The sequence below is a fragment of the Periplaneta americana genome, chromosome 3, assembly GCF_040183065.1.
Source record: "Periplaneta americana isolate PAMFEO1 chromosome 3, P.americana_PAMFEO1_priV1, whole genome shotgun sequence".
Lineage (NCBI taxonomy): Eukaryota > Metazoa > Arthropoda > Insecta > Blattodea > Blattidae > Periplaneta > Periplaneta americana.
In genome coordinates, this window is record NC_091119.1 from 182,000,154 (window position 1) to 182,013,472 (window position 13,319).

General features: G+C 35.2%; 1 protein-coding gene across 3 annotated transcripts in view; it reads left to right on the plus strand.

The window, feature by feature from the left end:
* Positions 1–13,319, plus strand: part of LOC138696896 (carboxylic ester hydrolase-like) — a 76,290-nt gene that overhangs the window by 18,098 nt on the left and 44,873 nt on the right. For all 3 annotated transcript variants that reach the window (XR_011331484.1, XM_069822367.1, XM_069822368.1), the window contains exons 3-4: positions 5,665–5,820; positions 12,892–13,029. Coding sequence is in view for 2 of the 3 variants with exons in the window: in XM_069822367.1 (XP_069678468.1) it covers positions 5,665–5,820; positions 12,892–13,029 (294 nt within the window). In the remaining variant the exon portion in view is untranslated. The remainder of the gene's footprint in view (positions 1–5,664; positions 5,821–12,891; positions 13,030–13,319) is intronic.

Genomic DNA, 13,319 nt, shown 5'->3' on the forward strand with positions numbered 1-13,319 from the left:
GCAGTAAAGAGTTACGTAAATTTTGAGCGACTGCAAAGTGAACCTCCTCCGATGGTCACTTAAACAGTTTTTATATTGGATAAATGTACGTTCAACATCACACGATGTAGTAGGTGCATATTTGAAGAACAGAAAGTCACTACTTTTTAGTACACCAACTTCAGACGTCTTGTCTTGAACTGATAATATATAATTTATAATACGAAGTTGTGAATAGGCAGAATTTTTAGCAATAATGTTTCTCAACTTACATTTCAATTTTTCTGAAATTAGCGAATTGTTATTTTGTATAACCGTTTGTGATACTTTATCCACTATATTAAGGGCTTCTGAAAGCTGTAGTTTAGATGATTATAACAGGGTGATGCTTTGGACACGATTTTAAAATTAGAATCAATGAACAGAATCTTCCAATAGTTGTTCAGAAGGCAATGATTTTACAGCTGCAACAGCGGAACTGTCTGTGCTATCCAATGAATCAATTACTTCCATTATTTTGCCGCAATTTTCTGCATAATAATTAATAGCATCCAATCACGTTTCCCAACGGGTCAAGACTGGCTGCGGGGGTAAGGATATTTCAGGGGCAATTGTTTGGAACAGCAACACTCTCATTGTAGCATGTTTGATTGAATTCTTGTCTGCACTGAACAAATGTTAAGCTTTGACTATTCCAACCACAGTAATGCAAAAACAAGTGCTTACATAGGTATACATTAGCTGTAGCTGCTCTATTTGGACCGATCACATCTCTTAACATGAACTGCTTATATTACGAGACCGGGAGGACGCCCACTGCCTCTATACTACCGTACACCGGCAACCTGATTGCATGCTGCGTGTGGCAATTCAACGAAGTCTAGTAATCACTAATTAGTAAGGCATTTATGTAAATTATTTATTATTGGAGGATATCTGCGGTCCTCCAAAAGAACATTTTTTAAAATATTGGTCCGCAGTATTCATAAGGTTGAGTACCCCTGGTCAAGATCAGCAGCGCCTCGACAACCTGATCGAGAGCACGCCAAGACGCATCCAGGCACTTGTCAGAACCAGAGGAGGCATGCCACGTTAGTAAAACAGTTTCTTTTGAAAGATCATATTGCCAATTGCATGTAATTAAACTCATAGTTTATTTTCCTTACAGTACTATGTTTATCTTTTGTTTATTTATGCCTCAATAAAAAAGTTGAAAGCAATTTTTATTTAATATTTTATTATATATGGTTAAATTCTACTTGAAGCAAGTAAAGAGATAGGGTTGGAAGTAAATCCCGAAAAGACTAAGTATATGATTATGTCTCGTGATCAGAATATTGTAGGAAATGGAAATATAAAAGTTGGAGATTTATCCTTCGAAGAGGTGGAAAAATTCAAATATCTTGGAGCAACAGTAACAAATATAAATGACACTCGGGAGGAAATTAAACGCAGAATAAATATGGGAAATGCCTGTTATTATTCGGTTGAGAAGCTTTTGTCATCTAGTCTGCTGTCAAAAAATGTGAAAGTTAGAATTTATAAAACAGTTATATTACCGGTTGTTCTGTATGGCTATGAAACTTGGACTCTCACTTTGAGAGAGGAACAGAGATTGAGGGTTTTTGAGAATAAGGTTCTTAGGAAAATATTTGGGGCTAAAAGGGATGAAGTTACAGGAGAATGGAGAAAGTTACACAACGCAGAACTGCACGCATTATATCCTTCACCTGACATAATTAGGAACATAAAATCCAGACGTTCGAGATGGGCAGGGCATGTAGCACGTATGGACGAATCCAGAAATGCATATAGAGTGTTAGTTGGGAGGCCAGAGGGGAAAAGACCTTTGGGGAGGCCGAGACGTGGATGGGAAGATAATATTAAAATGGATTTGAGGGAGGTGGGATATGATGATGGAGACTGGATTAATCTTGCTCAGGATAGGGACCAATGGCGGGCTTATGTGAGGGCGGCAATGAACCTCTGGGTTCCTTAAAAGCCAGCAAGTAAGTAAGTAAGTAAGTAAGTAAGTAAGTAAGTAAGTAAGTAAGTAAGTACGTAAGTATATGGTTAAAGTAGTCACAGAGTTTCCTTATTCAAACTCAATTAAAACTAGAATATGAAAAGTCTCTTAAAATCTGTTTGGTTCCAAACTTTTTTTGATGTGTAATTTAAAATCAGACTGTCATATGAGGTAACAGGACAGAAACGGCGATGTAACGTTTGCAGGATGATCCATTCCGAAACTATAACTTCGTGACTAATAAATTGATTGAAATAAATGTGGTCTCGTTCGTTCAGATATATGACTACGATGCCAGCATGAGCTTGAGCGACTGGCGGCCATTTTGAGCGTTGGCGAAAATTTCCGGGCAACATATCTCGCGACTCCGATGTGCTAGCGCGCTGATTTTGGTGCCAAAAGAAAGATCTCGCCTAGATCTGTCGATTTAGGCCGGAAGTATTCACGTAAAACCCACGGCCGTGGCCCCGATACAGCCACATCCCTGGAGAGAAATAAAAAATAGGTTGCAGCCGCCAAATTACTCTTCAAGAAACGACCACTCATACAAACTGAGGGAAAAAAGACAGAGGATGGACACTGTGAAGTTTTCTTTTCTCAATCGTATTATCAGGGACTGGAATGCTTTACCTGCAGACTTACTAAAGGCTTTACCAATAACCAAAAATGTATTTAAAAATAGGCTTAAGAACTTTACTAATAGACGGTAGTATACTGTATTATACACACTATTTAAAGGGTGTAATTGATTTTTTGTTATTGAAGTGTTGTATCAGTGAAGAAGTGTGTTGTGTCAGTGAAGTGTGAAGCGTGTTTCTGTCAGTGAAGCTTTACAGTTTATAGTAGCAGTGCAAAGTATTTGAACAGTGAAATGTTTTTGAAGTGTTAGTGAAATCAGGATAGAATCAGTAAAATGCGTCGTAGTTCCAGTGCAGTGAGTGAGTTTACAGCGAAATGAGTGTAGTGCTGAAAGGTACTTGTGCAGGTATGAACATTTATTATTATCATAGTCGTGGGTTTTATTTCGAATTTAGAGTTAGGATACAAATTAGATTTACTTTAAATGTTATTTTAAGTGCTTCATTTAATTTAGGATGCTCCCTACTACTACTACTGTTATTATTATTATTATTATTATTATTATTATTATTATTATTATTATTATTAATTATTAGTATTAATTATTATTAGTATTAATATTAATTGTGTTTGTTATTGTTATTATTGAGTGTAATTAGTTACCACTGCCACCGGGTATATACTCATTGAATAAATACATACATATTTTTGTCCCACCATACTGAATTTAGGAATCCTACAATTTTTCTTGCTTGTCAAATACGTCATTTAACACCTACATATTCAATGCATGTTTAGTAACCGTAGTGTCTAACTACTTAAATTTGTTTACTTGCTTAATCAATTTTCCCTCCGCAATGATAATTCATGTGTTTGAAATTGCACTCAATTGTTCCGTTTTAGTAATATTAATTCCCATCCCAAATTCCTGACATTGTATAATATGAAGTCTCAAGGATGAATTCTAAGTCATAAACGTCCTGAGCGAAGATCACCGGGTCATCTGCAAAATTAAAGTAGACTAAATAATCATCATCTATAGGTATGCTTGCTCTTCTGCTGCTTCCCTTCCAGTGTTGTAATATCTTCTACAAGTAGCTATAACGTACATTAAATAATAACGGTGCCCTTTCTGCTTCTCATTTCTGGCCCAGTGGCGGCTGGTGGTTTGAAAATATGGTGGTGCATAATGGATATTGAAGAGGAGTTAAACATACTTTATTTTAAAATTTAAAACCGTGTATACCTGAGGGGGTATACATATAAGGCTTATTTATATGCAATTAATAAATAAAATGACTAAATACAAGCATACCTATTTATACAGAAAGCCCAAAAGTGGAAGGGGTCGTGGGCGGAGCTCTTTATATTGCGATTTACCCTCATGAAAAACATTTGAGCACAGAATCGTCATCAGAATGCTACCAAGCACCAAGTGCAACATTTTCGTTCATAAAATTCAAATGCAGCTTTCGTAGACTGTCGGGAGATAGCAGCACTTATTGTCAGAACGACAACTCTTACAACTTTAAAGCAAAATACAAGCTTCTTTATGTATTGTGCCGTTTGTGTGCATGCAGACTGAGAAAGTAATGTGCGAAATATGCGACTGTCTGTTGCACAAGCCGAATGAATACATTTTTCATGCTTATTGCTTCGGACAAATGTCTAGTTGAAACAGATACTTTCCCAGTGAATTTAGTTTCTTCTGCACTGACGTTGGTGTCCATGTCAGGGAGTGCAACAAGCCGTTCTCAATGAGGAAAGCAGTAGACCACGCCTCTAACCCCCTGTCCCCGCATTAACCGAACATCTCTATAAACTACCTTTCATAGGTTTTCAACGTCTTTGCAAACCAAGAGGCTCGAAGGCTCCTGCAGACGTACAAAACAAGACGCCAGCTGCAGATAGTCATGAATGAAATTATAAAAAAAAAATATATATATATTTTTTTAATAGTAACAAAGCCGGGAGATTAGGAACATTACTGGGGGGGTGTACAAACCTGCAACCCCCTTGAGAAGCCGCCACTGTTCTGACCTATTGCCTTTTTTTAATGTTTTTTCTGCACATTTTTATATTTTGCCATTCTATTCCTTTGCGATTTTCCGTTGGTGCACTTGTAAGATACTATTATAAACTCTATTAATAAAGATTCCGGATTTTTTCTTTCAAGAGGTTCTGTTTCTTTTATTCTACTTTTCTTCCAATTTGCTCGATTGTGTTAATCTCGTAAATACCAGATAGTGGTCGAGTTACTGTCGAATCCTCTGTAAACTTGAATATCCTGTAATTGTGGTCTCATTTTATTGTTGCTAGAACGGAGTAGGCATAATTCTCTGACAAATATATGAACATCTTTCTATAGTGTTCGCGTAGGCTTCCGCGGCTGGTGTACATGGTCTGTGGATAAGCTTCGGGGCTTCTACCTCGTTGTCTTGGTGTTGGTGGCTGACGTTTCGACCGCTGTGTTGTGGTCATCTTCAGAGCAGTTGGATAAGGAAATAGTCTGCGAGCCCGTATATATATATATATATATATATGATTGTGAATTTGTGTATTAATAATTATAGCGAGAGAATCTATTTTTCGCTATAATTATTATAGAAATTTTTTTTTATTTATTATTCTTATTTTAATAATTATACTTTATTGTGCTTTTGGGAGATTAAGAATATTTTCATTTTATTTATTTTTTGAGGGTAGTCTTATTCCAACCCTTTTTTTGATATATATATAGTAGTCTCGATGTGGGGGAGAACTTTCGGTGATAGGTCGTAGGATTGGACAACGAAAGATCAATCAGATGCCAGAAGGAGAACCTACGACCTAAAACCGAAAGTACTCCCCCCCATCGAGACTACTATATATATACGAGCTCGCAGACTATTTCTTCATCCAACTGCTCTGAAGATGACCACAACACAGCGGTCGAAACGTCAGCCACCAACACCAAGACAAGGCGGTAGAAGCCCCGACTTTCTATAGTCTTTACTTAAAGAACGATCAACAATGTATGACTGATGATTCGCACGAAATCTTATTTTCACATTCATGTTCACATTTTTCTTTTCTTTTAGGCTGGAAATATGTGTGATGGATCTCAACCGATAGAGGTTACCTTGAAGGACGGGAGGGTTAGAGGAGATCACATGACTTCTGCGAAGGGCAAACCATTTTGTGCATTCCTTGGAATTCCATTCGCACAACCACCAATTGGAGACTTGAGATTTAAGGTAAGTTTTCGAGAAATTTGCGAATTCAACAATGTTATGTACGTAAGTAAATAAAATTAAGTTATAGATCTATAGTGTTACAGTATTTCTGTTCCCACTTACCATATTTAGACCATCAAAATGAGGTTATAATATAACATTAATAACACTATCACTTGTTCGGATTGTTTGAAATAAAGTGAGCACAAGAATGTCCACAGAATTAAACCAAATGTGAATTAAATTATATTTCTTCATCAATCCATTTCATCTACTGCAGGGGTCATCAGCACAGAGCACGCTGGGGCTAGCCTCTCTTACCCGCGGAAAACGCAGTGCACTATAGGGCTCTCGTAGTTGCTAGCGGGTATGCTCTCTACCTCTTCCTGTTGCACGACAGTGCATACGGGACGGCACCGCGTACCCATTGCACATTTCAGCGAGTGCTAACGACCACTGATCTACTGTAATTCAAAACTTCTCTGAAGTTATATTATTTTAATGTACCGAAGTACATATGATATTTCCATGCAGATATTCTGCGTCATCATACGATGAAAGAGTAATGGAACGGAGAAAAATTCTCTCCGGCGCCGGGATTTGAACCCGGATTTTCAGCTCTACGTGCTGATGCTTTATCCACTAAGCCGGGGTGGGTATCCGGTGTGGCTTAGTGGATAAAGCATCAGGACGTAGAGCTGAAAACCCGGGTTCAAATCCCGGCGCCGGAGAGAATTTTTCTCGTTCCATTACTCTTTCATCGTTCTCTGAAGTTGTTCAAATGTATCTTAGTCAAAGTCAGAATAGGAGAAAAATGTCTGAACGAAGAGAAATAGGGAGAGAAGTACGACAAAGATGCTCTTTATCACCTACTCTGTTCAACATCTACTTGGAAGATTTAGTGAAGAACTGTTTTCAGAACACGGGAGAAGTGATAAGAGGAAGAAGTATAAAGTGCATAAGATTTGCTGATGATATGGCGTTGTTAGCAGAAGGGAAAACGATACTAAGGGAGCTAAATGACAGCTGAGAGCAGTATGAGTTGAAGAAAAATGTAAAGAAGACGAAGACCATGGTTGTCGAAAGAAACACAAAGAAGGTAAATGTGCGAATACTAAATGAAGCAGTAGAGCGAGTGGACAACTTTTTAACCAGGTAACTTTCCCCGACCGGGAATCGAACCCGGGCCACCTGGTTTCGCGGCCAGACGCGCTAGCCGTTACTCCACAGGTGTGTACTATAAGCAGTAACATGAGCTGCTGCCAGGAAGTCAAAAGAAAGTCAAAAGAAGGGTAGCAATGACAAAGGAAACTTTCAATAGAGAAAGGAACATCTTCTGGAAAAAGAACTAAGAAAGAGACCAGTGAAGTGCTTTGTGTGGAGTGTGACATTGTATGGACATTACGCAGAAGTGAAGAGAAACAACTAGAAGCATTTTATATGTGTGTATTGAGAAAAATGGAGAGTATGGAATGGATAGACAGAATAAGAAATTACATGCTAGAAAGAGTGGGTAAAGAAAGAATGATGCTGAAACTGACCAGGTAGAGAAAAAGAAACTGGCTGGATCACTGGCTAAGAAAGAACTTCCTACTGAAGGATGCATTGGAAGGAGTGGTGAACAGGAGAAGAGTTCGAGGCAGAAACATTAAGATATATGGATCATATGCAGAGACTAAAAGGAAGGCAGAAAATATGAAAGATCGGAGAATGCTGGATTTGCAGTGAAAGACCTGGAATTTGGCAGAACGCTACGTACTGTATATATAATTTCTGTTTTAACTACACTTATATGCCTATAAATATATTTTGTTAAAACTACCTAAAGTTTAGATACACGATTATAAAAGTTCACATTTAATTTAAATGGCTGAAATTTATTGGCGGCCCGTAGAGTTTTGTCATGGTTGAGCTCAATTGTGAAAAATCAAAATGTCAAGAAGAAAACGTATAAAGTTTAGAATAGAAAATTATGCATAATAAGAACGTTTTTCTATCTAACCTATTTAAATTGAAAAAATGTCAGCGAAAGCAAAAGAAGCATTTCAATTGCCTTATACAGAGAAAGTAGCATCTTAGATCATCAATTCATCAGCAGCTATTTCTGAAATTTTATTTAGTAATTACTACAGCTTCCAGAAACTCTCAATTAGACTGTTTCTTTTCTTACAGTATATCACAACATTTTAAACTATTATCATAAGCTTGAAACACAGTGATGATTTTAAAGATTAAGTAATTCAGTTTAGAAAATACCGAGTGTTTCAAAAGTTATGGTACAAAATGGAAGGATGAGAAGTAAAAACGAAAAATAAGCAAAAACGTTCGAGTAAACATGGGTCCGCAAATTAACCGTTTATGAGGTAATGCCATTTTTTTTTTTTTTTACGTTTATGAGGTAATGCTTTTTTTTTTTTTTTTTTTTCTGGTTGGGGCCGCCAGTGAACTTAATGCCTGGATACGGTAAAGCGACAATATTCATGTTTTGTACAGGGACATCATTTTATTTTTACTAACATTTTTAATATTAACCTGGCTATACCTTTGGATCAACGCCGTTTGCTACCCTCTTCCACGACTGGAGTTCGATTATACTGGCGTAATATACAAACAAATCACTTTACTAGGTATAGGAAGGAAGAAAAGTAGTTCATCCATTTACGTAAACTAGGAAATATCGCACTTTTGAGTTTGATCATTTTCATTAGGTTCTTGTTTAATCGAAGTATAGTATAGTATTAACAATGAGTGTTTTTACTCACGAACTGAGCTGTCCATGTGGACGCATTCATTATGCAGTGTATATTATACTGTCTATAGCACATTAGCGTACAATATAGAGAATGAAGTTAAATTGAAAAATAATCATAATATGGTTATTTAAACAAATTTTTGAAAATGGTGGCCGTTCATTTCAGTTCTAATGTGCATATTATCGCATTATTGACTATTGTACCTAATCCCAATTACCAGTTTCGTCCTTCTTACTAGTAACTCATGTTGAAATAATTCTGTACCTACTCTATAAAAGAGTACCTTACGCACTGTAAATTCAATCTTCACTTCCGCCCGATCCGAAAAGATAAAATTACTCAGACATATCTACTATCCGTCCAAATGGTTATGTCGTATGGTCGTTGAAAGGGAGGAAATCACGTGACAGTTAATTACTTAACGAGGCCCTTTTATTTAAGTTATTTTAAACAGTTGTATAGTATTACGTAGACGTCCAATTCCTAACAGAAATTAATGTTCTCACAAAAGAGCTAAGTCAGCCCAGCCACCAGCTGGCGAATAAAAGCTGGTAGGGGAAACCGGGATACGACGTAGGCAAATGGATGACAGTACGTGTGCGAAAATGATTCAATATTGAAAGCTCTTTCGTCAATGGAAACCGTTAACATATTTTTGGAACGCACTGTTTACTATGACCGTAAGGCTACTATGACTGTATATGCGGTCTTGGATCTGTGTGGAGGACGGTTGAACTTCATTAGCAGGAGTGCGAGTGAAGTACATTAAAAAACTCAGGTACAATAAAAATTGAAGTAAAAATAAAATGATGTCCCTGTACTTATGCCGAACTCTCCTCATCCCATTTCCTTCTATGTGTGAGACGATATCTAAACAGGCGATATGGTGAACAAAACAAAACAAAACAAAACAAAACAAAACAAAACAGAACAGAACAGAACAGAACAAAACAAAACAACAACGAACGAACGAACGAACGAACGAACGAACGAACAAACAAACAAACAAACAAACAAACAAACAAACAAACAAATAAATAAATAAATAAATAAATAAATAAATAAATAAATAAATAAATAAATAAATAAATAAATAAATAAATAAATAAATAAATAAATAAATAAATAAATAAATAAATAAATAAATAAATAAATGAATGAATAAATAAATAAATAAATATGTAGAGAAGGACCTGTTCCTAGAGTCAAGATTTAAATCCTTTGGTTTTTTGTGTATGGAGTTATGCAAGAAGCGTAGTTTACACAAGAGATATCACCACACCTGAAGAATTGCAGCATGTGATTTTAGATGCTTCCAGCAAATGAGGAATGTCCCAGGATTGCTCGAGCGCATTCGCGAGTCTTTTATTATTTGTAACATCATTTTAAAATAAAAAAAAGCTAGCCCACTGCTTTAGGATAACGGTTGGCATGCCTGAGCGTAAAACGAGCGGACCTGGGTTCAAATCCTGGTTGTATGTATATGTATTTATTCACACTGCAATGGGTATATACCCGGTGGCAGTGGTAACTAATTACACTCAATAATGACAATAATAAACACTTCTTCTTCTTTTCCTTAGCTTAACCTCTCCCTTTTAGGTTCTAATTACACGATCCACGCCACCCGGGCCTTACAGAGCCGCGACCTGTCGGGAGAGGAATTAATCTATGGATCACATACATACTTTTTTGACCACACAAGGACATGGAGGGCCTCCCCGGATGAGGGATCAGCTCAATGCCAGGGCCACCTCCGATACAACACAAACATTTAAGACAATTAATAATAATACTAATAATTAATACTAACAATAATAATAATAATAATAATAATAATAATAATAATAATAATAATAATAATAATAATAATAACAGGGAACATCCTAAATTAAATGAAGCACGATCACTTAAAATAACATTTAAAGTAAAGCTAATTTGTATCTTAAACATAAGTTCGAACTAAACCCACGAGTATGATATCATATCTGCACAAGTACCTCTCAGCACTACACTCATTTCGCTGTCAACTCACTCACTGCACTGGAACTATGACACATTTCACTGATCATATCCTGATTTCACTAACACTTCAAAAACATTTCACTGTTCAAATACTTTGCACTGCCACTATAAACTATAAAGCTTCACTGACAGGAACACGTTTCACTTACACAACACACTTCATTGACACAACACAGTTCACCTGATACAACACTTCAATAACAAAATATCAATTACACTGTGTATAATTACCGTCTATTAGTAAAGTCCTTAAGCCTATTTTTAAATACATTTTTGATTGTTGGTAAAGCCTTTAGTAAGTCTGCAGGTAAAGCATTCCAGTCCCTGATAGTACGATTGAGAAAAGAAAACTTTCCAGTGTCCGTCCTCTGTCTTCTTTCCCTCACTTTATAAGAGTGATCGTTCCTTGAAGAGTAATTTGGCGGTTGCAACCTATTTTTTATTTCTCTCCAGGCAGGCTCACCTCTGTCTTTGTTGAGAAGACTAGACTGATGCATTCAAGTGCATGGTCAGCATTTCGAACACCTGCTGTAAAATTCTTCATACTGTACTCTACCTTGTTTATCCACAAACTTTATTGCTGTTCAAACAAAAAAGTTTCTTTTGTGTATGTTCAATCACATTTCTGTGGTGTTGAAACCAAGATTATGAATTTTACTGTCTCGTGATCTACTATAAATTAAATGCACTTGTCAACGCTTTTGTTGGAATTAGTACTTAGTATTCAGCAAACCCCAATCAGCACAAAATGGGATTATCTCGTAAACGGTTAATTTGTGGACCCATGTTCACTGGAACGTTTTTGCTTCGTTTTTAATTTTCATACTTACATTTCTAACCATCACTTCTGAAACACCCTGTATTCTGCCAAATGTCATCTCGCTATCACATACTTACTAGTTGATACAGCTTCATTAAATAGCCAAATAAAAAGTATAGTGTCGGTGAATTTCAACTGTTACAGTAACTTGTAAATGTCCAATTATTAAAGAGTCCTCTGAAGTTAAGTATTTAGGCATAATTTTCGATAATCATTTAAAATGGAACTAACACATTAATTACCTTTGTAATAAATTACGTAAAATAGTATATTATTTTGTTTTATTGGGGAATTACTTGTCAATAAGTTTATTAAGCACAATATATTTAACTTTATTTCAATCGGTAATTATGTATGGAATTATAGGATGGGGTAGCTCATTTAAATCCAATTTTAATCCACTTTATTTATTACAGAAGAAAATAATTAAAATATGTCTTCATAAACCTATTGATTTTCCGTATCAAAATTTGTTTTTAGACTTTAATGTACTTAACGTAAGACAAATTTATTATATTGTATTAATAAAATTCATACATAAAAATCGAAATAATTTTGAATTGTATTCTCATAGTTATGAAACAAAAGGTATGAATTCTTTAAGATTGTTTGAACCAAAATGCAACACTGTTACAGTATTTAATCATAGTAGTAATTTAGGCCCAAGAATGTATAACAAATTTATATTTAAATATCCTAATCTTGTCAATTCTAATAGTTCTAGTATTAAATTAAAAAAGTTATGTATGGATTTTATAAAAATTGAAAAATTGTAAATTTAAATTTATACACTATAATTGCATAGTAGACATAAGACAAATTGTATTGTATAATTATTAATTTCAATTCAGGAATCCGCCCCTAAGCACGAGTTCTACTCTTTCAGGGGCGAGCTAAAGTTTTTCTGTATATATTACATTTTATGTTACAATTATTAGCAAAATAATAAATAAATAAATAAATAAATAAATAATAAATAAATAAATAAATAAATAAATAAATAAATAAATAAATAAATAAATAAATAAATAAATAAATAAATAAATAAATAAATAAATAAATAAATAAATAAATAAACTAACAATAAGACGCATGGTAAAAATAGGACTACGAAGCGTTTTATCTAATAGCCTACATTAGTTTAATAATAGGTGTATTTTAGCTACTATAAAATTGTAGTCAAGATAGTACGTTATTATTAAAAGTATATTGTATTTTGTTATCTTCCAATAGAGTGGAAATAAAAAAGGATGTACTGTAGTATACTTCAAAACATATTGGCGGGACAAGGAACAAAGATTTCAAAACCGGTACTAGTCCCCCCCCCCCCAAAATTGGTACGTCTGGGGGATTCCTAGTCCACACAAATACTGCGGCATCTGTCGGGATTCGAAGTCATCAACAGACTACCAATCCATATTTCAAACAAAATAAAGTAGAAGCATTTATTTAAGTCAGCAATAAACCTATTTCACATGTAACATTGTTTTACAGCCTCCTCAACCAGTTCGTCCATGGAAAGGAATTCTAAATGCTACGGAACTTAGGGACGAATGTGTACAGTTACAGGAGCCTCTAGGTACATTATCGGGCAATGAGGATTGTTTGTACATCAACGTCTGCACACCACAGGTAAACTGAATCTTTTCATCTTAACTATAATACATACTTATTGTAGGCTACACACATTCTTCCTTTTCACTCCCCATTCCAATGTTCCCTTTGTTTTAATCGATACATTTATTTAATAACTTTTCCTTAGAAATTGCCTCACAGTGTCTATTTTCCTCATTTTTAGGATTTCATTAAATTTTGTCTTCAACGTATTTATATACAGGGTGTCCGAGAAAGACCTGACGAAAAATAAATAACTATATCTGTGAAACTATTACATTAATTGTCGTGATGTTTTCACACTTATA